The sequence below is a fragment of the Crocuta crocuta genome, unplaced genomic scaffold (assembly GCF_008692635.1).
Source record: "Crocuta crocuta isolate KB4526 unplaced genomic scaffold, BGI_CrCroc_1.0 scaffold152, whole genome shotgun sequence".
Classification (NCBI taxonomy): Eukaryota; Metazoa; Chordata; class Mammalia; order Carnivora; family Hyaenidae; genus Crocuta; species Crocuta crocuta.
Window position 1 is genome coordinate 4,008,432 of NW_027528798.1, and position 26,835 is coordinate 4,035,266.

At 48.9% G+C, this 26,835-nt stretch overlaps 1 protein-coding gene and 1 long non-coding RNA gene across 2 annotated transcripts; both read left to right on the forward strand.

Annotated features, from left to right (window-relative positions):
- The first annotated feature begins 220 nt into the window (after positions 1-220).
- Positions 221-12,518, forward strand: CES4A (carboxylesterase 4A). The gene is given in 13 exon segments (XM_077755466.1): positions 221-278; positions 3,702-3,903; positions 5,844-5,985; positions 6,066-6,199; positions 6,529-6,682; positions 8,168-8,276; positions 8,347-8,445; positions 9,112-9,242; positions 9,748-9,828; positions 10,168-10,325; positions 10,952-11,085; positions 11,309-11,381; positions 12,350-12,518. Coding segments are annotated over 13 exon segments (1,644 nt in total).
- A 4,237-nt stretch (positions 12,519-16,755) lies between these two features.
- On the forward strand, positions 16,756-22,281 carry LOC144224494 (uncharacterized). The gene is made up of 3 exons (XR_013333065.1): positions 16,756-16,818; positions 21,765-21,951; positions 22,050-22,281. It is a non-coding gene; the product is annotated as an uncharacterized LOC144224494 (long non-coding RNA).
- The last annotated feature ends 4,554 nt before the right edge of the window (positions 22,282-26,835 follow it).

Sequence of the window (26,835 nt, forward strand, 5' to 3'; positions counted from 1 at the left end):
CTATCTATCATGCCCTGTCACTCCAAGGCAGACAATCGAGGTTGTGGGTTGGTCAAAGGGCTGGTCACAATTTCTTTTGCCCCAACACCTGCTGATGGGGTTAAGGGAAGACAAAAGCAGGATTTCCCAGTGCTCACCGGACACTGCAGACACAGCCGCCAACCAATACCCACAGTGTGGACGTCACCCCAGCCTGTGGCAGGAGCTGGCTGCCCGGAACATGAGCTGGATTCTATACCTGAGCCTCACCCTCTGCCTGATGGTGCAGACAGTCCTGGGTAGGCCCCCACCCCATCCTGAGGGTGTCAGGCAAGAGGGACGTGAGAGACACAGGGGCAGGCCCTCAGCTCAGCCTCTCCTGGTACAGCAGGGCAAGGGCATTTCGACAAGGTCTGGGCAGACGGGGGAGTTGTTTCAGGGCACTGATCCTCCCATCAGCTAAGAGTCTAGATGTTTATGTTTATATATTAAAATAAAATGTTTTATAATTTACATAATCTTGTATATTTATAATTTGTTAATTTATACTTGTATTCCTTATAAAATTCATATTGCAAAAAATTAGTACTATATTAGTATATACATTAGTGTGTATGTGTATGTTACCACCAACCAGATTGAGATCAGCACCCCACATGTCCCTTCCCAATCAATACACTCAAAAATAACCACTATTCTGACCTCTATCATAAATTAGTTTATTTTAAAAATAAATTTTTTTAAAAAATTAGTTTTGCCTATATAAGTGCATTTAAAATTTTTTAATGTTTTATTATTTTAAAAGAGAGAGAGAGAGTGCAATCAGGAAGGGGCAAAGAGAGAGACACACACAGAATCCGAAGCAGGCTCTACAGGCTCTGAGCTGTCAGCAGAGAGCCCAATGTAGGGCTCGAACTTGGGAACCACAAAACATGACCTGAGCCAAAGTCGGACGCCTAACTGACTGAGCCACCCAGGTGCCTTATATAAGTGCATTTAAATTTTTTTATTTGAGACAGCCTTTGCTAAGTCACTTTTAGCATTTTGGCACATTTTTAGTCTTTTTATTTCATTCATATTTGTTCATAGCTACAATATTAGCATGTATACAACTTTATACTCTGCTTTTTTTCTTTTTCACTTAGAATCTTATCATAAGCAGCTTGTAACTTTAGCTAATTTTTTTTTTTGCCTGGTCCTATGACATAAATGATGCTTCTCATACTCATTACGCTATATTTAACTATGGTACATAAAGGTCTTTGTTTTAATGCCTTTTTGACTCTTTTCTGAAGGGAGGGACCTGAAAGTGAAATAACTGAGTCAAAATAAATTTTAAAAAGCTTTTTAAAAGGTTGGGGTAGAGGGTACCTGAGTGGCTCAGTGGGTTAAGCAAGTATCTGATTCTTGATTTCAGCTTAGATCAAGATTTGGCTGTTCATGAGTTGGAGCCCCACATCTGGCTCTGAGCTGACAGCATGGAGCCTGCTTAGGAGTCTGTTTCTCCCTCTCTCTGCCTGTCCCCTGCTTTTTCTCATGCACACGATCTCTCTCTCTCAAACTATATAATTAAATAAAAACTTAAAAAAAAATTACTGAGTCAAGCATGTGAACATGGCTCTTATACATTGTGCCAAATTATTTCCCCAAGGCATTGTATCAATTTATCCTCCACTAACAGTATACGTGAATGTCCTTTTCACTGCATCTTTGCCAGAATTGGGTGCCATCATTTTTAATTAGGTGAAAGTTGTATCTCCTGGTTTTAATTAGCATTTTATGCCTACTAAGAAGGTGGAATGGGACCCTTGGGTGGCTCAGTTGGTTGGGCCTCTGACTTTGGTTCAGGTCATGATCTCACAGTTCATGGGTTCAAGCCTGCGTCAGGCTCTGTGCTGACAGCTGGGATCCTGGAGGCTGCTTTGGATTCTGTGTTTCCCTCTCTCTCTATCCCTCCCCACTCACACTCTGTCTCTCTCCCTCTCAAAAATAAACATTAAAAAAAAAAAAAAAGAAGGTGGAATGTTTTCATAAGTGCTCACATATGGTCTCTGGATAGCAGGGCTGGGTTGGGGACCACTCCATGGCAGCTCGTGTTCAGGGATGTAAAGCACTCTGCCCCATGGTTAGGTGTCCCCAGAGACTGGGGTGAGAACAACAGAACATCACTGCTTAGAGTAGAACTCTGAGAAGAACCTCACTCTATGTGACCTTGTGCAAGTTCTATAACCTCTTTGAGCTTCCATTTCCATATTTGTATTGTGGAATAATAATAACATTTACTCTCTACATTTTTTAGGAGGATGAGATGAGATAGTCCATGTAAAGGGTTTGGCACAGTGCTGGGCTGTAATAAAGGATTAGTAAATTATAGTTGTGGGCTAGTCGATCATGAGTGGACCCAGGCTTCAGGGCAAATCCAGGTAATGTGACAGACCTCCACCTCCTTGCTCTGTTCTATGAGACATCAAACTGGTCACTGCCCCTGTCTGGGGCCTTAGCCCTCCCCTACACTCTCCCCAGGGCCATTGAGGAACTCACGTGAGAGGACCACGTAAAGGCTTTGTAAACCGCAAAGAACTGCACACATAGAGGGGTTTGAGATGGCCCTTTGCCTGCACTGGCCTGCCTACATGCTTACAGGCCACCACTGTAGCCACTCCTTTGTGCACAGATACTGCTTTTGGCAGACCCGCAGGGTCTTGGGAACATGGGCAGAGTGGTACTTTGGGCCACCTGCAGCTAGAGGTGTGAGGGTGTGCTCTCTCATACCAATTCCAAATGCTATGCCAAAAACCAGATGCATCAAAATCTCACGGAGATATTTGTAAATCTACTTTCCCGACGCAACCTGAGATTCTCATTCAGAGGGCAGGCCTAGGAATCTGTATTTAGCAATGATTTCCTCACTAACACTTAGACCAGATTTGCTTTCTGTCATTTACAGAGTGAGCTCCAGGGGGCCAGCGTACAGAACGATTCAGTTTTGATAAGAGAGAAAGAGGAAGGGTGCTTCAGGAAAGGGCAATAGATGGGAGGCCTGAGCAATGCTTGGCAATAAGACACAGGCAAGATGAGAGCTTACAAGAGGAAGAAGTGTCCATAGGCAGACGTTAACTTCAATTTGGTCTAGTTTGTATATAGTCCAAGAGTTAGTTAAGGTATAGGTATACGTCTAATTATCTGTGTGCCTGTGTGTAATATATGAATATATGCTACATATGGATACATTGTAACCTTTATATAACTGTACTTACATGCATATGGGTGTGCACTTAACTCTTTATTTCCACATGTCTTGTAAATAATCTGGGTTCATATACACCTATATATGTATAAATTTGTATGTACATGTGAGTATTAATGTGAATATATATGAGAATGAGAATGTCAATAATATGTGTGATTTCTTCCCAGAAGTATGCCAGGTAAATGTCAGCAACAAGATAGAGATATTGGAATACCAATATCAGACAAGCAAAAATTAAAAGAAATGACAAGTTTATTTAAGTGACAGAAAAGTAATTCATATAATAGACATGAACCTTTATGCACCTACCAACAATGTTGAAACCTTAAATAATGAGAGAAAAATACTGAGCGAAACACAGAGAAGGTGGACAAATATGCAATTGTAAAAAGCTTCAAGTTGCAACAGGTGCCATGACAGATGGGCCAGAGTCCTTTCAGTGGCCAGAGTGACCCTTCTCCTCTCTTCCTAGGTGCTCAGCACACCAAGGAACCTCTAGTGGTTACCAAATACGGGGCCCTCCAAGGAAAACAGATGCACATGGGGAAGACACCTATTAATGTCTTCCTAGGAGTCCTCTTCTCCAGACCTCCTGTGGGTGCCCACAGGTTTGCTGCCCCAGAGCCCCCAGAGCCCTGGGAAGGAATCAGAAATACCACCAACTATGTTCCTGCGTAAGAGCTGAAGGACTGTTGGCTGGGAGGTGGGCAGACTCTAAGGAGGGCGGTAGACCTATGCCTGCCTCTGGGCCAGGGTTTGAACAACTCACTAAAAAGAGTATACTGTGTGAGCATAGGCAGGCCAGGGGTCCATCCTGGGCCTCAGTTTCCAAACCTATATAATGAAGTAATTGGCCCAGATGATGTTTACAGCACTGATAATGCTGTTCTTGGCTCTCTTATGGGAAAGCTCCAGACAAGGAGGAGGGGCTCACTGATGTGCCCCCAGGATCTTCTGGAAATCTAAGTTTTCCAAAAGTGTGTGAGGAGCAGTCCTCAATTTCTCTCTCTCTCTCTCCCTCTCTCTCTCCCTCTCTCTCTCTCTCCCTCTCTCTCTCTCTCCCCCTCTCACACACACACACACACACACACACACACACACACACACACACCATACCCAGTGAACCCCAAGTCCTTCCCTCTCACTTGGGGCCTGAGCCCCAGAACAAGTCACATGGCACCACCAGTTCTTCCCTGCAGAAGGAGCTCTAAGATAGGGAATCACAGGCTCAGTTCCGGTTTTAATGTCCCAGAACTTTTCTTTTTCAGAGAGAGAGAGAGAGAGAGCATGTATGAGTACATGAGCAAGGGAGGGACAGAGGGAGAAAGAGAATCTTAAGCAGGCTCCACATCCAGCACTGGACTCTGGTCCAATGCAGGGCTCAATTCCACAACCCTGAGATCATGATCTGAACCCAACCGAATGAGTCACCCAGGCACCCCAAATTCCCAGAATCTTAATGCAACCTCTAGCAGGGCTCAAATCCTGAGTCATGTGAGCGTGTTGAGATAATGACTGCCCTTTGAAGCACTGGGCTTGGCAATTTACCCAGAACAAGTGTATTTATTATTTACTCAGATCATTGAGTAACCCACTGATCAAATATTCTGTGGCAATCATTAACGATCAGTTGGATAAAGCACTGGGTTTAGAAAAATGTCTATTATGAGAGCCTGGGTGTCAGTTGATATTTAAAAACTATAACCACTACCCAGGGTGTCTGTTGAGAACAGGGTATCCACTGTTTAGTACATGGATGGCTGTTAGTAGATCACTGCGGTGTTAGTGTTAGAATACTGACCACCATTGAGAGAAACCACGACATTCTGAACCTTCTGTGATTGTTATTTGGAATCCCATGGATCAGGTGACAGAACATGGGATGACCATTGTTAGAGCCCCAAGGATCAGAGGTTTAGAGATTGGGGTGCCCATTGCATAGAAGTCCGGGTGTCAGTTGTTGGAACCTCAGCTGTCAGACATAAGCTGTTTTGAACACAGCGTGACAGGTAGAAGAATTTGTGATGGTTTAGAACAGACTGTGGGGTGGTAGTTAAGGAGAAAAGAAGACTAGTAACCAGGTTGGATAATGAGTAGCTTGGGGCCAGAGCAGCAAGGGAACAAGTGGAGAAAGGAGTAGATTAGACAGGCTTTCCTGCAGCCAGTCAGATGGGCCCAACCCCAACTATTGGAAATAGCCACCCTCCATGCTGGGCCAGCAGGGAGAAAAGGTGAGGTGGCCCAACAGCCCAAGCTTCGCAAATACACCAAATGTCCACATGGTACAAGGCACTGGGCTGGGTGCCAGGACTCGGACAAATCCACATCCATCCCAGCCCCTGAGGAGTGCATGATTGCTTGAGGAGAAAAACAACCAAATCAATCCAAACAAGTCTAACCCAGCACTGTAATCAGCGTGGATAGAGCTTTGAGAAGCACTGAGGGGAAGTGCCCAGCAGAGGGCACCACTTGAGATACACTGATACACAGACACGTGCGCGCGCATCCTAAATTTTGCTTTTGGTTCTATTCCCTCAAATGCGGAACCTGGGTTTGCAACCATTCTCCCGTCTTTGGCCACCACGTTGGGGCCAAACTCACATCGTGACCACAGGTGCCTTCAGGAGTCCTGGGGACGGATCACCTCCATGTACTTCAACACGCGGAAACAATACAAACGGCTGCGCTTCAGCGAGAACTGTCTGTACCTCAACGTGTACGCGCCAGTGCGCGCGCGTGGGGACGCTCCGCTGCCGGTGAGTATTCATCCTCATCCACGCGCCATTCCACTCAGGCACCCCACTGCCCAGCTCAGGCCTCGGCTTCCCACGTCCAGGTGACAGTCTGGTTCCCAGGAGGTGCCTTCCTCGTGGGCTCCGCTTCCACGTACGATGGCTCAGAGTTGGCCGCCCGTGAGAAAACGGTGCTCGAGCTTCTGCAGCACAGGCTCGGCATCCTGGGTTTCCTGAGGTGGGCGGGGAACCAGGAGTCCGGCTTCCTAGGGAATTGGGCTCAGCGCCTAAGATATGGCGACTGGGTAGAAGGATAGGGGAAGGGGCTTGGGGGCGTGGCTACAAGTGGCGCATGCAGGGCGGGGCCTAATTTCGGCTGGAGAGGGCGGACACCCCCAAGAGCCGCCAGGGAGGGAAATCTAACACTAGGGAAAGAGATGTGGTCGCAAGACCGGGTGCCTGAGGGACCAGGCGGGGTGAGGTGGGACCAGGAAGAACCAGGCAGGAGCCCTGAGCAACCAAACAGTCGGGGGCTCCGGACCCTGATTCTAAGCCCCGAGCGCTCAGCACTGGCGACAGCCAGGCCCGCGGGAACTGGGAACTGCTGGACCAGGTGGCGGCTCTGCGAGGGGTACAAGAGAACATCGCAGTCTTTGGCGGAGACCCAGGCTGCGTAACCCTGTTTGGCCAGTCTTCGGGGGCCATGTGTATCTCAGGACTGGTGAGTGCAGCGCCGGGTCAGACCCAGCACAGATGCAGGTCCCCGTGTTCCCAATGAGTACATTCTCCTCTGCTCAGACATCGGTGCAGATTTGCGTGTACAGGAACATACCGGTGCATAGACTTGTCTTTACCCCTGCAAAGGCTCCACTCCATCCAGGAATAGCACTGATGAGAAAACCAAGCCAACAGAGAGGGCAATGCTGAGAGTAGGGATACTCAGCTAATCTGTGGTGGGCCAGAAAGATCACCCAGCACCCCCTGCCTCCCTACCTACCCCCAGAGCCCTATCCTCTGAACAGAACGCACCATCTGCCCTATGAGCAAGGTACCATCCTTGGGAGTCAGGGACCTGGGTTGGAGCCTGGGTTGACCACTGACCTGGAGTGTGCCTGGAGTATAGGTGTAAGGTCAGGTACTCTCTGCAGGACACATGTTTGGGAGGTGAGCTGGAACTACATCATACAGGGCTTTACCCACCACAGTAATAATACTCAAATGCTCAAGCACTTTCTGTGTGTTGAACACTCTTCCAAGCACTGTGTGTATATTCATTCAATTCCCTCAACAATCCAGAAATAGAAGTGTCCTTTTCTACAGTTCTACCAAAAGAGAAGTTTTCTCCATTCTGCAGATGGATAAATTGAGGTCCAGAAAAGTTAAGCAGCTTTATTCAAAATACACCAAAGAGCAGGGAAAGATTTGAAGCAGAGAAGTGACACAGCCAGATGTGCATTTAGAGAGATGGCTCGGTGTGCTGGAACTGAGTTAGAAAGAAGCAGGAGGAGAGAACTGAAGGCCATCTGGGAGTGGAGAGGAGAGGGTATCTTAGAGGAGAGGATGAGGCCTGCCTGCCTCTGAAGCAGAAGTAGAAACACTAGAAAGTAGAAAGTAGCTGCAGAGGGAGGTAGGAGGCCAGGTGGACAGGACTGGAGCAGCCGGGTGGTGGGGTGAGCAGAGGTGATAGGAAAGGCCCCTGGGGCTGGATGGATGGTGTAGGGTGAAGGACGCCACTCAGATGGGAACGAGCTGGAACAAGGTTAGGGCACATGAAGTCTGAAGTGCCCAAGAGACAAGTTGAGGGGTCCCAGTTAAAGTTGCTCTCCCAACTTGGGCAGCAAGGAAAGTTAAGAACTGTTAATACAGGTTAAAGGGGCCATGGGAACCATAGAGCCCCCCCACCCCAATTTCTAGTCCAGAAGCATAGAGAGGCTCTTTTCCTACACCAGCAGAACCCTTCCCACAACCTCAGATCCCCTCTGGAACTTCTGGGGCCCATTTCCGGGACCAGGATATGGGGACCCACAGGCATGAAGGCACCGGCTCTAGGTCTAGGACTCCAACACAGGACTCTTGACTCCCTCCCAGCTGCCTGCACTCTTTGGGCCCTTTCACACTGCCCAGCTCTGGCCAGACAGGCACCCAAAACTGCCCAAGTGACTTCTACTTGTGACTCTCATGGGTACCACTCTCCCCACCCCTGCAGATGATGTCACCCCTAGCCTGTGGTCTCTTCCATTGGGCCATTTCCCAGAGTGGCACCGCAGCACTCAGAGCCTTCATCACTGCTGACCCACTGAAGGTAGCCAAGGTGGGTGTCTCCTCTCCCTCAGGGCTCAGCAAGGAGGGGCAGAATGGGCCTGAACACCTCTCCTCCACAGATAGTTGCCCGCCTGGCAGGCTGTACCTACAATAGCACACAGATTCTGGGAGACTGCCTGAGGGCATGATCAGAGGCTGAGGATGTATCCAAGAAGATGGTAGGTAAAACTTCCTTCTAGCTCCTTCAGCTGGCCACCTGCAAGCCACCCACCTGACCTGATATCCAGCTGCCCCAGGGACCCTGTCTCAGGAGCACAGTGGGGAGATTTTCTTTAATTCTAGTCTCTTCCTCTCCCCTACAGGGATTCTTCACCTGAACTCCGAGAAAAACCCTCAGGAGGTGAGCAGGCCCTATTCTGTAATTTGAGTATTTATTGAACACCTCCTCCTGTATGCCAGGCACTCAAGATACTCAGGACTGATGTTCCAGTGAAGAGAGGCAGTAATCACTGTAAATAAATAACTCATTCACCTCTTTAGAAGGAAAATGAATAGTGGAAAATGGAGCAGGGTAAGTAGGTTGGAAGGCATGGAATTTTAAATAGGAGGGACAAAGAAAGCTTCATTCAGAAGGTGACATTTAGCAAAGATTTTCAAGAGGTGAGGGAGTATGGAATGTAGATACCTGGGGGTGAGCATCCCAAATCTGAGTAGCCTAGTCCTCTCTCACACCTGCCCTCCAAGGGATCACTGAACCCCAGCTTTTGCCAAGGGGCCTATGGATAAAGAAGTCTCTGGATGGGGACATGCTAAGGTGGGCACCCTAGTCTGCAGGGATCCCGGGAGGATATGGGGGAGGACTCGTTGGAAATACCCCTTGCCTTGTAGATTGTGTGGTTCATGAACCGAGTGTGGTGTTCCCAGATGACCCAGTGGTGCTCCTGAGCCAGGGGCAAGTTGCACCTGTGCCCTATCTTCTGGGTGTCAACAACCTGGAGTTCAGTTGGCTCTTACCTTTTGTAAGTGAATAGGAGGGGTGCCGGCCCTAGTGGGAGTAGCAGAGGATTCCTCTTGGGGAGTGCCGTGCATGAGATCAGATCTCATTGGCTCTTCTGGGGATGTCCAAGTGCTTGGGTACATCTTGCAGTCCCTGAGCAGTAAGAGCTGGCCGGAAATTATAGAAGGAAGAGGAGAAGTATGGCCTCTTGGAGGTTTGGGGACCCCAAATCTTCAGATCATAGTTCGGATGGATTATTGTAGCCATTGTTTAGCCTCCAGGCAGCTGCAAATCCTAGGGTCCCCACTTGCTCCTGGGTCAGGATAGATGCCTCCAGTCCCCACTGCAGCTCTGACCTGCGTTGTAGTGGTGGACAGGAGCAGGAGGGCAGGAAATAGTCCTGGGCTGTGTGCTCTGAGAACTCACCATTTAAATGGGTGAGAGCCTTGGAGCCTGGTGTAGCTGTGGCTGGAATCCCTCCTGATGTTCGGGCCTGACTCATACCTGGGTCCTTATCTTGTGAGCAGATCATGAAGCTATCCCTAAGCCAGTTGATAATGAGAAAAAGAATCATCACCAAGCTGCTCTGGAAAACCAGCACCCGGTTGGTGAGGGGCCATGCTGTTAGGGGTGCTCAGTTTGGTAGGACAAGGCTAACTCTTCTTTTGGTGGGGCTTGGAGTTTCGTATGGGATCAGATGGCTGCTGGTTGGCAGGTCCTCACTCCCCCACCCCCCACACTGGCCTCAGGGTCATGGCAGGCCGTTCTCATGAAGTCTAAACACAGGGGTAAGAATCAGCAAAAGAGACCTTCCCAGAAGCTCCCCTCTCTTCCCCCATCTTCCAGACCAAAACCTCCTGAGGGTGCTGAGTCTAAGTTACTGGTCTGCCCATCTCTGGCTCAGCTGGCTCCCCAGGCCTCAGAGTAGGTACGAATTCCCCACCCAGAATATCACCAAAAAGCAGTTACCACTGATGGTGGAGGAGTACCTAGGGGACATTGACGACCATGACTGGAAAATATTAAGAAACCATGTGATGGACCTCTCTGGGGATGCAACCTTTGTGTACCCCACGCTACAGGCTGCCTGCCATCACAGCAATATGTGGGATCCCCAAGAGTGGCCACACTGTCTACTGGTGCTGCTTACCAACTGCTCATCCACCTGCTTGCAGGTGGGCTGGTATAGTATTCCAGATGCCATAGAAAAGATAGTGTGCTGTCAACTGAGAGAGAAAGGGAGAAGGAGGGCCGGGCAGGGTCAGGCCCAGAGGAAATAGCTCAGGGTGGTCAAGGAAGGCTTCTTGGCTGAGAGGACAGGCTGAGGGTCACATTGAAGATCCTCTCCAGGCTGAATGGGGCTTGGAGAACATGTGGGTGAGAGTTCAAAGATGGGACTGGAGAGCACAGACACCAAAGAACCTTAAATGCCCAAGAGAGGAAACGTTCAGAGAAGGAACAGGCAGGTTTCTGTGATCCTTGCTACAATCCCATAAATTAAGTTTTAGCATTCCCATCTGCAGATGAGGAACTGCAGCTCGGGGAGATTGAGTGAGTGACTTGCCCCAGGTCATGTGACTGATGAGTAGTGCAGATGGGACTCAATTCTTCTGAGATTCTGGAGCCCAAGCATTTTTCCCTGCTTGATGCAGGTGGGTGGGATGTGTGGGGTGGATGAGGAGCCCAGCCCAGGACTTTTCCTGCAGCCCTCCTCAGTTTCCCTACTCCTAGATGCTGACTTCCCTGTGTCTACCTGTATGAGTTTGAGCACCACACTCCCACCAGTGTCATCATCAAGCCCCACACTGATGGGGCAGACCACGGGGATGAGATCCACTTCATCTTCGGGAATCCCTTCTCCAAAGGTGCTAAACCCCCACCTGACACCCTCACTGGGTGTCTAGTCTCCTCATCTTTGTATCCGGACTCACCTCTCCATTGTCTGACCCTAAGGTTCTAGGCAGTACCCAATCTAGAATGTTCCCGGAAATGAAAGACTCCCAGTATGAAAGAAATACTGGAAGGAGCAGGGTGGGATGTTATCACCCCATGCTCTGTTCCAAATGTCACATCCTATTCTGACCCCAGTTCATTCCACAGCTGAGGAGAAAGCACTGAGCCACCAGATGATGAAATACTGGGCCAACTTTGCCCATACAGGGTGAGTCTGGTTCCCCAACACACCTGGGCAGTCTTCCTGCCCAGTGCTAGGCCCACTGGTCACCTGCTTCACATATCTGTCCCTACATGTCCCATAGGAAATGCATGATCAGCCCAAACAGACTGCACCTTCTCCCTTACCTTTTCCCAGTCACCAGGTCCTAAATGTCACTAGGATGTGTCCCTCTCTTTCCCCATGACTACACTCTTCATTCACTCGAGCATTCAACCCAAGTCATTCATCAGGTTCTGTTTTTTGCCCAGCCCCTATATTGGGAGCTGGAATTCAAGAATCTTGCAGCTATGACCCCCATCCTCCAGCAGCTCATTAACATTATAATGAAAAGAATAAGTTGCTGTGCTGGGGGAGCAGAAGGTACTATGAGAGCACAGAGGAGGTGTCTGACAGAGCCTGGATGTGCAGAAGCTGCTTCCTGGCAGAGGTGACGTGTGGACTGAGCCTTGACTAGCCTTCTGACTAGTTTACCATCTCCACATTCTCTAGCCTTTCTATCGATCCCCCTTATGATACTCAAAGGGTCTTTCTGAAATACTATCTGACCAAGTCACTAAACTGCTTAAAACTCTTCATGGCTTCCCTCTGCCTCTAGACTAAAGTGCCCACCCCTTAGCCCCTTGACATGAAAATTTTCTAATTCTTTACTGGGTCATCATCTTCTTTCCACATCCATCTTCTTGACACAGCCCATGTTTTTCTGTAATCTTATACGTGTGCTTCCTCCAAAAGCCCTGGTCTTTCATACCTCCAACGCTTTGCACATACTTTTCCCTCTGCCTGTTCCCTTTTGCCATCACACACTCTTCTATTCTCAAAGATCTAACTATCATCCCTGTAAGGAATTCTTGGACTCCAACTTACAAAGGGAAAATGAATAAGGGAAGGGTAAGAGAAGGAGGCAGGATGAAGACAAGCATGAACAAGCCTCTCTCCTTCTTCCTTCTGGGCAAAAACTCCAATGGTGGGAAGCTGCCTCACTGGCCATGCTGTAACAAGGAGGAGTAGTACCTACACATGGATTTCATCACAAGGGTGGGCGTGAAGCTCAAGGAAGAGAAGATGGCCTTTTGGATGAGACTGTACCAGCATTAAGGACCTGAAAAGCAGAGGCATTTCTGAGAGTGGCTGTGCAGGAGGAAGTGTAAGGTATTGCCCCACCACCTAAGCTTTGGGGAGACTGGCCATGGACACATCTGGAACAGGTGTCCTGCCTTCCCCAATGTAGGACCTGCAGAGGCTCCCTCAGGCCAGAGCTAGAGCCTTACTTAGCCAGTTTGGGGCCCTGCACTACCCTCTTCAGCCTGACATCCATGATACCTCCTGTGTCACTGATTCTAGCAAGTTAGGCCAGATTCTATTACTGCTACACTGTGCCCAGCCACTCAGCCTCAGGACAAGCCCAACTCTTCCTTCTCCAAATCCTCCCACCCTTCAAAGGTCTACTTAAAGCCCCTTCTTTGGATTTCTTTGGGGAAATCCACCCAGACTGCCACTGTCCCTATCGTTGTACCCAGCTTGTCGTTGACCATTCATCCTGCTCAGCCTGTTCACATTACACTGGCCTGAGGCCTTGGTCAGGTTATTTGTTATGTGGAGTGAAGGTTTGATAGCTTAGGATATTCTCCTCCTTCCATACTCACCTCCCCTGCAACCCCTCCAGTGCCTGGACACAGAGATTGTCCTAAATAAAAGCAGATTGACTTGACCTGGTTTCTCCATCTGTAAAATGCTTGAGTGAAGCAAATGACATCTTGATTTGAGCCATCAGAAGAAGGGTGCATTGCTGCCTGTTCCTTGTTGGGCCCAGCCTGCTGTGCTACATCCAGACTCCTCACTCTGGCCTTTCCTGCAACTCGACCTGGGCATACTCCAGCCTGTCTCACAGGTTTTTTTGGTTCGATTCAGTTTGCTGTTGGTTTTTTGGTGGTAAAATATACGTAACATAATATTTACCACGTCAGCCATATTTAAACACCCAGTTCAATGGCATTAAGTACATTCATGTTGTTATGTAACCGTCACTATCATCCATCTCCAGAACGTTTTAATCATCCCAAACCAAAACCCTGCATCCACTAAATAACTCCCTATTTCCTCTCATCTCTAAACCCTGGTACCCACTATTCTACTTCATACCCTATGAATTTGACTCTCCCAGGTACCTTAGAGAAGTGGAGTCATACAGTATTTGTCCTTTTGTGTCTGGCTTATTTCCCTTAGCACAATGTCTTCAGAATTCATTCATGTTGTAGCATGTATCAGAATTCCATGCCTTTTTAAGACTGAATAATATTCCATTCATTGTATGTATATAACATATTTTGTTTATCCACTTATCTGTTGATGGACATTTCGGTTGGTTCTACCTTTTGGCTATTGTAAATAACTGCTATGAACAATAGTGTAGCTGGCATCCCATAGGTTTTATGTCCCAAACTACAATGTTGATTAGACTCTGTTCCTAAGGGTACCTGAGGCTCTGAGACAACAAGAAGCTGCAGAGACCTGTGGGGTGAGGGGCACCCAGTCCTCCAGCATCTAAGCCCAAAACACAAAGGGATGGTTAGAAGAAGGAGACAAAGCCCCTTTCGAGCAAAGATTTATCTTCACAACTACCCTGTTGTGGATTCTATTACCCCTATTTTATAGATGAGGAAACTGAGACACAAGACATAAAAGGCCTTACTCAAGGTCATGACCTAGTTGTGGAAGAGTGGGAATTTGATACAGGCCTGTCTGACTCACCCTGCCACCTCCATCCAGACCTGGAACAATCCCTGAGAGAGGATGGCCCCAGAGGAGGCGTGTGACAGCTCCACTCTCCAGGAGCCATAACCAGAAGAACATCCCTGCCCCCCTCTAACCAGGGCATAGTCAACCAAATAGCAGTTCAGTGGGACCCTGAGTGAGGGCTGGGAGCTCAGCCCCCTTGGAAAGTGATCCTGGGCAACCTGTGTAGAACTCAGCAGGGACCAGCTGGGCTTGATTCCTTCCAGTGCCTACAGGATACCCTGAGCTGGAGGTCCAAAGGTCTGACTGCAGGTCAGTCCAGGCCTGCTTCTGAGGGTCCCTCAGTTCTTTCCTCAGCCTCTCTCTCAGTCAGGGCCCCACCAGACCACAGCAGATGCCAGGATCATAAACGACTCCCAGGGAAACCCTAGGACCTTCTCTCAGAATTCGATCCTGGAGGGATTCCAGTGGGCTGCCTGGATAGTGGATTGGCCCCCTGCCTCCCACAGCCCCTGTCTCACACCCACCCTGTGGTCTTCCTGCGGGAGGAGGGAGGTGGGCAGGGCTACCTACTGCTCTGTCTCCACCTTGGCGTCCTGGCTGCACCGAAGACTCCGCCGGCCACCCAAAGTCGTTCCTAAAGTCCCTGCCAGTCTCCACGGTGCTCCACTCCTCAGGGAGCAGTTCACAGAACTGACTGGATCTTGGTGAAGGCCCCAGGACCCTTAAGTGACTTTTCCCTGGGTTTATCGCTGCGTGCCAGGGCCGCCCAGAGGACGAAGGCGCACCGGTTCAAAGCCAGCTGTAGAGCAGGAACGGCGAGGGCACGCGTCTCCTGCCTGCTCCACAGCTCAGCTCCGGCTGAGCCTGCCTCCCAGCTCTGGAAGGGGCGCCCCTTCTTTCCCTCCAACACCCCGCCTGCCCCCACCCCGCGAAGCAGCAATTACTACCAAGGAGGCTCAGGGCCAATTAGTGCGGGAGACGCGGCGCGCCCGTGGTGCCCGAGCTGACCGCAGCCTCCGCAGCACCGCCGCCGCCGTCCTCGCCCGTCAGACAGCGCCAGCGGCCCTGGGAGTCCCTGGGGACGCGCCGTCCGGCCTCCCGCCAGCGGCAGTGAAGGATCCAGTCGCCTGGCGCGGGGCCAGGGCCCTGGCGGACGCGAGGGCGCCGGGAGCTGAAACTCGCAGCCGCTGGGGGTGGGGGAGAGGGGAACCGGGCCTCCCCCCCAGTGAGGGCTCCTGCGCCCCTGGCCGCCCGTGCCCAGGCGCCAGCCAGCAGTCGCCCGCAGTCGCCTGGCGGGCGCGCGGCAGGAGGCGCGACGAGGCCAAGCGATCCCAGTCTCAGGCAGGCGACATAAGCTCTCTGGGTAGGGGCGGTCTCAGTCCAAGCCCCTTGCGGTCTCATGGTCCCCCTGGCTTCGCTCTCTCCAAGGCCCCGCGTAGGCTGGTTGCCCCCAGAGCATTTTCCTGCTAGTAGCCATGGAAGCCTCTGCTGGCTGGTGCCCCCGCGGCAGGGAAGTGGGCAGGAGTTTGGGTGGGCAGGGCGAGGCCACAGGCTCATCACCAATGAATGAATCATGGGCTTCCTCTCCTGGGTCCCCACCGTGCACAGCCTGACTGACCACCTGTGGGCTCTGAGAGACCCAGGAGGGATCAATCTTGCCTTCCAGAAGCCCACAGGCTGCCAGGAGAGACGCTCCAGAGGCCTAGCCAGAATCTCAAGCTAGTAGAAGCTCTGAGGTTCGGAGAGGCATCAGGTGAAGGAAAGAAGGACTGGAAGAAAAGCAGTGAGGTCAGATGCCACCAGTTCAAGGCTTCTCCTCCAATGACCCCTTTCCAGCCCAAGCTGAACACGCTGGAGCCCTGTCCTGAAGGACAAGGTAAGCCTATGCCCAAGACACACTACATGAGGCTGAAGTTTCTAGAAGAGAAGAAGCAGTTGGGGAAGGGTTCAGGAAGAAGTTTCACAAATAGGGTTGACCAAAGAGGTCTGCCACACAGTTCTTCTGTTTTCCCCATTAGTGCCACAAGGGGCTGGGTTAGAGGTGCTGAGGCCCCTGACCAGTGCTGGATGCAGTGGCATGGATTTCAGAGTGGCCTTTACTGTGTCCTCTGCTCCCACTTCTCCCATGTCTGGCCTTAGTAGGAAGGGGCTGGAGACCTTCTGTGTGCCCTGAAGGGCCAGATTTCCTGGGAAGAAGAAGATGTCACTCTTCTAAGGTTGTCAAAACTCTCCTTCCGAACTCTCCTTCCATATCCCAAATTCATTAACTGTGTGGAGAGAGAGTGCCTGCAAGAAACTGGGGTATGGGGATTGAGTGAGGAAGGGATGCAGCGACAGAGACACCACCTTGAGCCCTTCACGAACTGAGATAGAAGTATATTAAAGCACAAGGAGGGGCGCCTGGGTGGCTTAGTCGGTTAAGCGTCTGACTTTCGCTTAGGTCATGATCTCGCGGTTCGTGGGTTCGAGCCCCGCGTCGGGCTCTGTGCTGACTGCCAGCTCAGAGCCTGGAGCCTGTTTCAGTCTGTGACTCCCTCTCTCTCTGACCCTCCCCTGCTCATGCTGTCTCTCTCTCTCTCTCTCTCCTAGAAATAAAAAAAAAAAGTATATTAAAGCACGAGGAAAGGAACAGAAGCAGATGAAAGAGACAGTGGAACAATCTGCCAAGAAAGGCAAGGGGTAGAGGGTAAGAAACAGAAGCAGGTGGACCCATACCCAGACAGGCAAATGGACAGAAAGCCAAGGCAGTGCTGAGGCTGTTCAGGCTGGAAGAGAGAAGACCTGCGTCTTCAGAAGATGCAGTAAGCAGGGATTTGTTTCTCATCCCAGTTGCCTGGCCAGAGACCTTGGGGTGATGATACAAAGGGTCAGCTGGAAAGGCGAGAGCACAGTAGATATGCTGACCTAACTTGGGTGAGGTGGTGAGTCAGAGAAGTCTTCTGGGGGAGCATCTGAAAAGACCAGCAGGAAGGAGTGGAGGTTATGGAGGCCAAGAAGGAGGGGAAGCTATGTCAGCCAGAAGGCACAGCAGCAGCAAAGGCCTGGAGATAGGAATTACCCTGTTCCATCCTAGCAGCTCTGTGTCAGTGTGGCCCACGCAGGAAGGCTAAGAGGGGAAGCAGCTCCCAGAGCTGGAACACTAGGCTCATAAGCCTGGGAGAGAGCACGGAATCTACCTTGAGGCACTGGGGAAGCCATGGGAGGGACATGTCTTATGGGAGGTTACACTTATCCTCCAGAAGGATCTTTGAGATTACAGAATACAGAAGAACTAAGAGAAGAGAGATAGAAGTGGGGATACCAGGTCAGGGCAATGCAAAACTAGATGATGTGTCCTTCATGGAAGAGAGCAAGCAAGTTCTTAAGGCAGATGGACAGGACTTGGTGACAGATGAGGGAAGAGGAGGTAGAAGTTGAGAGACTCCTACATGTCTTGTTGTTGCAAGAAGCTTTGGACAAAAGCAGGAGTCCAGCTCTGACCCTTCCCCTTCCCCACCTACCAGACGGCCCCTAGGGCACTCTGACTGAGAGCACTCCCACCCAACCCACCCTGGGAATTCATCACCCCCCCTCAGGGCCTGGGAGACCTCAGCCCCTACCTACTGGATCCAGAAAAAGTCCCAAAGGGGAGTCCTGTCCAGGATGGGGACACATGCAGGGCCTAGTGTTGCTGGGGAAGCCCCTTCTCTCTCCCTTCCCTCCATGGAAACCTAATCCAGACAGGACTCTAGCCTCCTACCACTGACTGTCTAAAGTCACAATAACTCCATGCCCACAAGGAGTTGGGTTTGGGCCTATTGATCTGTGGGGAAAAATGGAAGGGGAGGAAGACCCATTTAAACCCTGAAAGAACTCAAGATCAAATGGTCTCACAGAACAGAGCTCAGCATGCCTCTTTTAGGCTGAATTGGGAAGCTGGACATTCTTGTCTGGGCCTATTTTTCTGTGTGTGTCCTCAGGCAAGGCACTTGCCTTTCTGGGCCTCTTCTCCTCATCTGTGCATCTGGGAACAATCCCAGTAGGACACTACTCCAACCCCAGTCCCTTCCAGCTATGGGCCAGGATTCATCCACTCCCAGCTCTTTGAGCCACAGACATTGGTGAAGAGCAAGATGGTGACCTCAACAAGGAGCCACGGGGGGATCATCATGAATTTCCTACCGTTAGGGAGCAATATATGAATTTCCTACTGTTAGGGAGCAAGAACACTTTTGAGGTGGGCCTGAATGTGGAAGAAAAGCTTTTCAGAAAATTAGCACCAGTGGCAGAAAAATTCACCAAAAGCTGGGAGAGGCGTCTGTGACTGATTCATGTCTCTTAACTAAGAAGCAGCTCTTCTGGCCTGGAGGACAGACTGATATCTTCCAGGGCCTTCCAGAGACTCCAAATCCAAGACACTAAAACTCTGGTTTTGTTGCTGGGCTTCTCAGGAGCACTATCATCAATTTGTTACTTCTGAAACATGGAATTCTGGAGTTCAGTGCAAGGAAGGGCCACCGGTGGGCAGGAGTCTTGAGTTTTATTACAACTGTCCCCTCTGCTTGTGACCTCAGATATTCATTTGGCCTATCTGATCCTCCCTGCCAGGAGAAATCCTGTCTGCCTGGCTTCTAGGTGACCAATTCATCTACAATACTCAGCACATCCTGGAAAAGAATACTTTTTTCAAAAATTGAGGATGCAAACACACCCAAACAACTCTTGGTAATGGAAATCTAATGTGAGAAACAGGGAAAACAGCCAGGAGCCCATTGCACTGGGTGGTACAGACCTCCATCCCACATTTCCCAGGTCTGGCTGACAAAAGAGCTATTGCAGCATGCACCTCCAGGGGGCACCACTTACCTGGTTTACAGTGTGAATGAGAGCCTACACCCGGTTACACCACACATGCCTCAGAGAAAGTTCTAATTGGGCGATTGCTTGGTCACCACCTAACCAAAGCATTCACATGGGGCAGTCTTTGGAGCCCAGTGGACTCCCCCCAGCCCATCCAAGGCTGTGTTTGGCTACCAGAGGTGGTCTTGCTAAGTCATTTGATGTTAAAAGAAACAGAATCCTTTGAGTTCGCAGCCCTCAGCGCCTCAGGGAATCCCTTCCAGGGCCCCACACTGATTCTGTCATTGCCACCTTCCCTGACTCACTACAAAGGAAAGCAAGCCACAGGCAGTTACCTCTGCTATAGAAGAGCACGCATGCCCCAGCCTTGCTCTGCCAGCTTCCTTTTCCAGCCCCTTCTCAGCTCATTTTATGGTATTTTGAGTGGACCTTGTATGAACTCAAATTGTTATCCAGGGCATCCCTTGACTGCCAACACTTATAGTTGGATTTGTATCAAACTACAGAGTTGTAAAAATCCTAGAATTTCAGAGCCGGATGGGACATTTAAGATAGTCAGAGCCACCATTCTTTGAGAGCTTGTAACTTTGTGCCAGACACTAACCAAAGTACCATCTGGTGTTTTTGCCTGTCCAATACATCCATTCCTTTTCCTGCTATATTACCCTCTTGACAGCAATTCAGTGTCCAAAGTTCAGGAATGAACAGGTAACCTAAACATGGCCTATTAAAGCCAAACCAAGATTTTTGTTGGAATATCAGGAAAGAGCAGTTCTCACCCCTAGGGGGGTAAGTCAGCATGTGAATGAAGCTAAAACAGAAAAACAGAACCAAGAGACAGAGAGAGAGAGAGAGAGAGAGAGAGAGATTTCTGGGGTCAGTGCTTGAATACCTGGATCCAACCATGCCTAGAATCACATATACACCCAGAGTTTTCAGTTAAATGAGCTAATACTTTCCCTTTTTGTGTGTGAGCCAATTTTAATTGGGCATCTATTACTTGAAACCAAAACAGTCCTGACAGATACACGTAGATGTCTTTGCCCTCAATTTATAGGTTAAAAAACTGAGTGGAGCGCCTGGTGGCTCAGTTGGTTAAGCACCTGACTCTCGATTTCAGCTTAGGTCATGATCCCAGAGTTATGGGATCAGACCCGAGTCAAACTCTGTGCTTAGCATGGAGCCTACTTAAGACTCTCTCTCTCTCTCTTTCTCTCTCCCTCTCTCTCTCTAATTAAAAAAAAAACAACAACCAAGGAACCACCTAGCTCTGGGATCTTTGACAAGTCACTAAAACCCTCCAACATCAGGTTGCTCTAACAAAGAATAAATGGATTGAATTTCTTCAACTTCAGGACAACTTTGCTCTTTTGGGATTTTTCTCTCTGGATCTATCTAGCCATTCACTCTTAAATGAGATAGTCACTTGTTCTGAGTCCCAATTTTCTGAGCTGCAAAATAAGACATTAATTCCTTCTCTCCTTACCTTGAAGGCACTTGGGAGAGTCCAGTGAGTGGAAAATTACTTTTACTAAAGCAAATGTTATATACTTTTCATATTTTATAAATGAGAGATCTCAAGTCATACCAGATAGCCATTGTTGTCCCAAAATGGCTCATGTCTCTTCCGAAACAACTTTTAAAAGGCTTTTTAAAATAAAACTTAATGGAGCACCTGGGAGACTCAGTCAGTTAAGCATCCAACTTTGGCTTAGGTAATGATCTCATGGTTCATGAATTCAAGCCCCACATTGCGCTCTGTGCTGGCAGCTTGGAGCCTACTTCAGATCCTCTGTCTCTCTCTCTCTCAAAATAAATTAACATTTAAAAAAAGATTATCTCTTTCCTCTCCTTCTGCCCCTCCCCTCTCAAAAATAATTAATTGATTAATTAAATAATTATAAAAAACAAAATGTGTTGATGGGAGGAGAAAAAAACAGAATTGAGTAGAGGGAGAAGTCAAGCTACACTGCAGCCCAACAACAGCTTCTAGTGACTCCACAGGGAGCCTTGGAGCTCATGTGGCCCGCCAGCATTGCTCTGTTGGGCCTTTATACTGCCATCACCAGTCATTGTTCTGTTGTTGCTGTTTGTTTGTTTGTTAAAGTTTCTTTATTTTGAGGTGGGAAGGAGTAGAAGAGAAAGAGAGAACCCCAAGTAGGCTCCACATTGTCAGCACAGATGCCCACCCGGGACTTAATCCCATGACCCAGGGATCATGACCTGAGCTGAAGTCAAGTCAGACGTTTAACTGACTGAGCCACCCAGGCACTCCTCCCATCGCCAGTCATGGGATGTAAGCTGCCCAGAAAGGAAGACTTGCAGGTAGCTTTTTATACTTCAGGGAATCCTGGAAAGGGCTGAGATCAATCCCAGCTGCTGGGTAACAAGTCCTTCTCTGAAGAAGCTCATCTCTATGTCCATCTCAATCACCAACGCTACTGAAGCTGCAAGGCATCCTGGGAGCTCCCCTGGGGCAGAAGGAGCAAGCTTCCCTAGGATCAGGTAGGCTAGGGAAGCTACCAACTGTGAGGAGGCTGGGTCTGGTCTCCAGGTCAGGCATCGTGTGGAGCAGTCATTCTCCCAGCAGTTTTCAGAGGCCTCTGAGCGCATGTTTAATGAAAGAGTATGAATTTGCCTAGCTGAGAATGGGGAAAGAAGCAAGCTAAACACAGGAAGTTAACCAGGGCTAGAACAGTCTGAAGCTGAACTCCTTGCCCATTCACTCAGAAGTGTCATCTAGAAGAAGAGAATTATTGTCTGCTTTATTAATTGCTCCTTTTGTGTTCCTAGAGGGAAGACAGGCTGGTGGAGAGGCTGGGGGCTAGTAATTCTGTCTGCCTACTTGCAAGACAATATTACAGCATGATGGGAAACCCTGACTGTCAGGATGGTTTAGAGCTTGGGAAATTTGGGAAAGAACCCAAGAACAGCACATGGTATCGAGGCATCATCAACATGGAGACAAAAAGGAGAGAAGGTAAGAGGATGCATTTGGATTCAAGAGTCGATAATGAGCCAGAAGTGAATGTTGAATTATTCAACCTCCTTTATTGATCCATTGATCTCTATCTGCAGGTCTTGGTTTATTCTTGGTTGGCATTTCCTGTGTCTGAGACACTGAGAAGAGAAATGGGGGGAGGAAGGATTTTTAAGACTTAAGAAGAAGGAAGAGGCGGTGCCAAAGAGAAATCTGGCTAACAACATATATCAGGAACCTTAAAATGCCCATACCTTTGACATAGTGGTTCTGCTTCTGGAAGTTGACCCTAAAAACGCTATCGAAAACATTAAGAAAAATCCTTAAGTACTATGATGTTCACAGAAGCCTATTTTATAACCGTGGATAATGGGAAACAACCTGAATAAATGCCCAACAATAAGAGATCAGCCAGGATGCCATTAGTTTTATATACTTACATGGGAAAATAGTTATTCCATAGGTTAGGCAATAAAGAGCATTCAAAACTGTACCATAGAACATCATAACTATGTGCAGGGTGCCTGGGTGGCTCAGTTGGTTGGTTAAGTGTCTGACTCTTGATAACGGTTCAGGTTCTGATCTTGTCATGAGATCAAGCCCCGAGTTGGGCTCCACACTGACTCTCTCTTTCCCTTTCTCTTTGCCCCTCCCATGCTCACAGTCTCTCTCTCGCTCTCAAAATAAATAAATAAACTAAAACCACCACCACCACAACAACAGTATAGTTATGTTAAGAAACGTAGCTGGAGAAAGGCCAAAGAAAATATACTTAAATGTATATTTAATTACTTTTTAAAAATTAAAAAAAATTTTTTTGAGAGAGAGAGCAGGAGCAGGGGAGGGGCAGAGAGAGAGGGAGACACAGAATCTGAAGCAGGCTCCAGGCTCTCAGCTGTCAGCACAGAGCTCAATGCAGGGCTCGAACTGGTGAACCACAAGATCATGACCTGAGCCAAAGTTGGATACTTAACTGACTGAGCCACTCGGCACCCCACTGTATATTTAATTATAATTAAATTATTGTTTTGAGGTGGTAAGACTACTTTCTTTTCCTATATTCCTATATTTCCTCAGTTTTCTACAAAAAATATGCACAAATTTTAAATAATTTTTTAAAATGTAAGGGTGGAGCAAAAGACACTCATATGAAGGCTGCACAATAGTAAAATGAACACCAATTAGTGGGGAGCCAAATCCTCTTAGGATACTGGTGTACTGGCCATCTTCCTGATGCATCGTATGGCCCAGATGATAGAGTGAGGGACACTGTGGAATGGTCTATGGAGGCTAGTCAAAGGCCCCTGAATTTATATTTAACGAAAAAGTATGAGTTATTGCAGCAGAGAAAGGGGAGGAAGTCATGCTAGATAGAGGGTACATACAGTTAGAGCAAAGGCACTGAGGCATGTGGGAAATGTAACCAGGTCAGTATGGCTGGATTGCTGCATACCACAGGGAGAAATGATGGGAGATGGGATTGGAAAGGAAAGGAGTCATGAATGCTGGGCTGACAGCGCTTGCCTTTCTGCCATAGGCAAATCAGAGACTTGGGGGAGGGGCACGGGGGAGGGGCGGTGCGGTTAGAGCTCACCACTGCCATTCTCTAGTCCCCTAGTCTCGTCTGTTTCCCATCACCCGCCAGAAACTTGGAGAGCAGGGGAGGAGAAAGGGAGCAGTCCCAAACTGCCCTCGAAGACTGGTCAGCTAGGCCTCCTGACCCCAGCCTGGCCCTCTTCCCAGTACACGAGGCTCGGTCCCCATCCTCAGGCACCCAGACAAACCCCTCCACCTCCCATGACAAAGAGGCTCATTTGGAGCCTGGGCAAGATTTGCAAACGTCAAACTTGTAATTACAAGGATGAAATCATCTGGTTCCTTTTAAGCAAACGGGTTTATTGATCCCAACACTGAAGAAATGCTATTCTGGGGAAACTTGCTCCTCTCAGTTTTCCTCTCCTTGCGGGATGGCTGAGCTGGTGGGGGAGGGTGGCAGGGGAGCTAAGAAGGGGAAGAACCTCCTGGGAGGGGAAATTCTTAAGGACATAGGGATGAGTTTTATGGTGTATTTAAATTATATCTCAAAAAAGAATTCTTTAGGGCCCAGAAAACTGCCTCAATTAGGCAGATGACACCCTCATCCAGGACTTAGGCACATCTCCATCCCCAGACTAGATGCTAGATAGAGCTGGGAATTTAGGAGCTGTGCCAACCATTAATTTCCCTCCTTTCCCACCCCCATCAAGACCCCCATCTTTTGTGACTCCAGATCCTATTTCAATTTCAAGATGGCACAATATTTCCTCAGTAACTGTAGGGAAACTGTTTCCTTAGAAAATATACACTACAGGCTCAGGGGCCTGGGAAGCCCCCACCCTCTCTATGAGAAGAGGCAGATATGGGGAGCTGCTGACACCAGAACTAGATAAAGCCATTCTTTCTGCTGGACTAAGGGAGACAGGATGTCTAGGACTTGACCTTCCAAGCCAAGGATAGACAATTGGGCTTAAGGGGCAGGAATGCAAAACTATCAAGGGCAGGGAACTGATTCTGCCACAAGGCCCACAGTAGGATTCCTTCATTCAACCTCTTGGGGACCCTTTGGGAGCATGGCAGGGTGCTTCAGGAGGAAGGGCCCCGGCTGCAACTCTGCGTGAGCTCACAGTTCAGCTAGAGAGACAAGCAGGACCTTGGGCATCTTCACCAGCAGATGCTTTAAGCTGGAATAGTTAAGAGCACAGCCCTGGGATTGCCAGCCCCCCTGTGCCTGAGTTTCTTCATCTTTAGAATACAGTCAATAATACCAAATTTGCAGGGTTATAGTAAGGAGTAAATGAAGATAATATACCCCAATGCCGTTTTGTTATCTCTGATGGGTCAAGGTCTTGTCACTGTCCTGTGGTCACTTACTGACATTTAAGACTTTCTATTTCCTCATCTGTCAGATTGGGACAAGAAGCCTTGTCTTGGAAAGTGGTGCTAGGAATTAACTGAGATAAGGGACATAAAAACACCCAGCTCACAGCTTCACAGTTGGGTCGAACAATTGAGGGTTCCCGTCCCCTGCTCCGTGTTACTATTCTCTGTCCACCCATTCAAGATTGGTCAGGGAGGGGCGCCTGGGTGGCTCAGTCGGTTAAGCGTCCGGCTTCGGCTCAGGTCATGATCTCACGGTTCGTGGGTTCGAGCCCCGCATTGGGCTCTGTGCTGACTGCCAGCTCAGAGCCTGGAGCCTGTTTCAGATTCTGTGTCTCCCTGTCTCTCTGACCCACCCCTGCTCATGCTGTCTCTCTGTCTCTCAGAAATAAAACAATAAAAAAAAAATTAAAAAAAAAAAAGGTTGGTCAGGGAGTCCTGTAGGAGCATCTGCTCCAGGAAGATAAGGAAGAAGAGGCCCTGGGCTGGCTGAATCCTTAGGAAAGGAAGGCTCCCAGCAGCAGGGCTCCAGAGAGAATTCAGCCAGGTTTGGGGAGTGGCAAGGATGTTTCTAGGCAAAGAACAGATATACACAGTCCATAGTTGGACTCTATAAGAGCTGGCTCTTAGCAAATGCCTCCATGTGGCGGTATCTGGACCAATCCATACCCAGCTGGACAGAAACACAGAGTTAAATATACCTGACATGGGTGAAATTTTCCTATATTAATTTCCTTTAATGTAACTTTTTTAAATAAGTGAAAAAAAATTTCACAACAGAAAAAGGCATACAGAGGTCAGCTGAGGAGATGCCTCCTTCAGCCTGCGGCTTGTTTCCCAGTCGTCCTGGCTAGTTGGACGCCAGACAATGCCGAGTGGGTTATCCTGTGGCCTGGAGTTGCCAAAGTCTGTCTGTGGTGCTGCTGTTCTGGATGTGCCTAGCCGGCTTTCTCATCCCTTTCCCTCAGGACACCATTTCCCACACCCATGAGGCTGACAATTTGTACACTCAGTCCTGCTCTGTACTCCCACCTCTCTGCCAAGATCAGCTGTAGGTCTATGAGCCCTACCTGGACCCATTGTGGAGTAAGAGTGCGGCCTTGTGGGTCATTCTTTAGAGACAGAAATGGAAAGTTTTATACTAATGTATACCTAAATGACTATGATGGCGCTGAATGGTGTGACATGGGATATACTCTTTTCCTACCGTAGAGGCTAACACCAAAAACTCTGCTCCCGACCACTGGCCTTCAGACAGTCCTGTTAACTGGGAGCAAAGTTATCATTTTCCTCTCATTTAGACAATGGCTGCATTGTCCTAGTGTCCAAAGGTCTTTGCTGGACTGGGAAGACTTAAAGTGGAGGCAGCAGATGGATGAAAGCTTCTGTTCCTTGTAGCTTAGTTATACCTTGGTGCCTTGGAGTGGATGCTGCCTCACCCACCTCTCAGCATAAATTGCAGATGTTTTATGGCTGGTTTCGGCTATACTTTACCTATGATGTTTTGGAGCTCCCCGTCCAGTTCCACCAGAACCTTTAGGCAGCAAAATAAAAATGGCATCCTTGGGGCACCTGGGTGGCTTTGTTGGTTAAGCCTCTGACTCTTGATTTCAGCTCAGGTCACGATCTCATGGTTTGTGAGACTGAGCCCGAGTCAGGCTCTGCACTGCCAGCAAGGAGGCTGCTTGGGGTTCTCTTTCTCTCTCTGTCTCTGCCCTTCCCCAGCTCGTGCTCATTTTCTCTCTCTCAAAATAAATAAACATTTTAAAAAATGTCATCTTTTGCCAGTGGTAGCTGATACAAACTGCTGAGTAGGCCCACAATGCACTCTTACTCCATCCTTTAGGAGAAACTGTTCTACCCTTTCAACTCATTCAGGTTCTACCTGAAGCTGCCCATTTCAGGCCTCTAATAGTTCTGATGGGAAACCCTGTGACATAAGATGACCAATGTCATCATATCAACCTG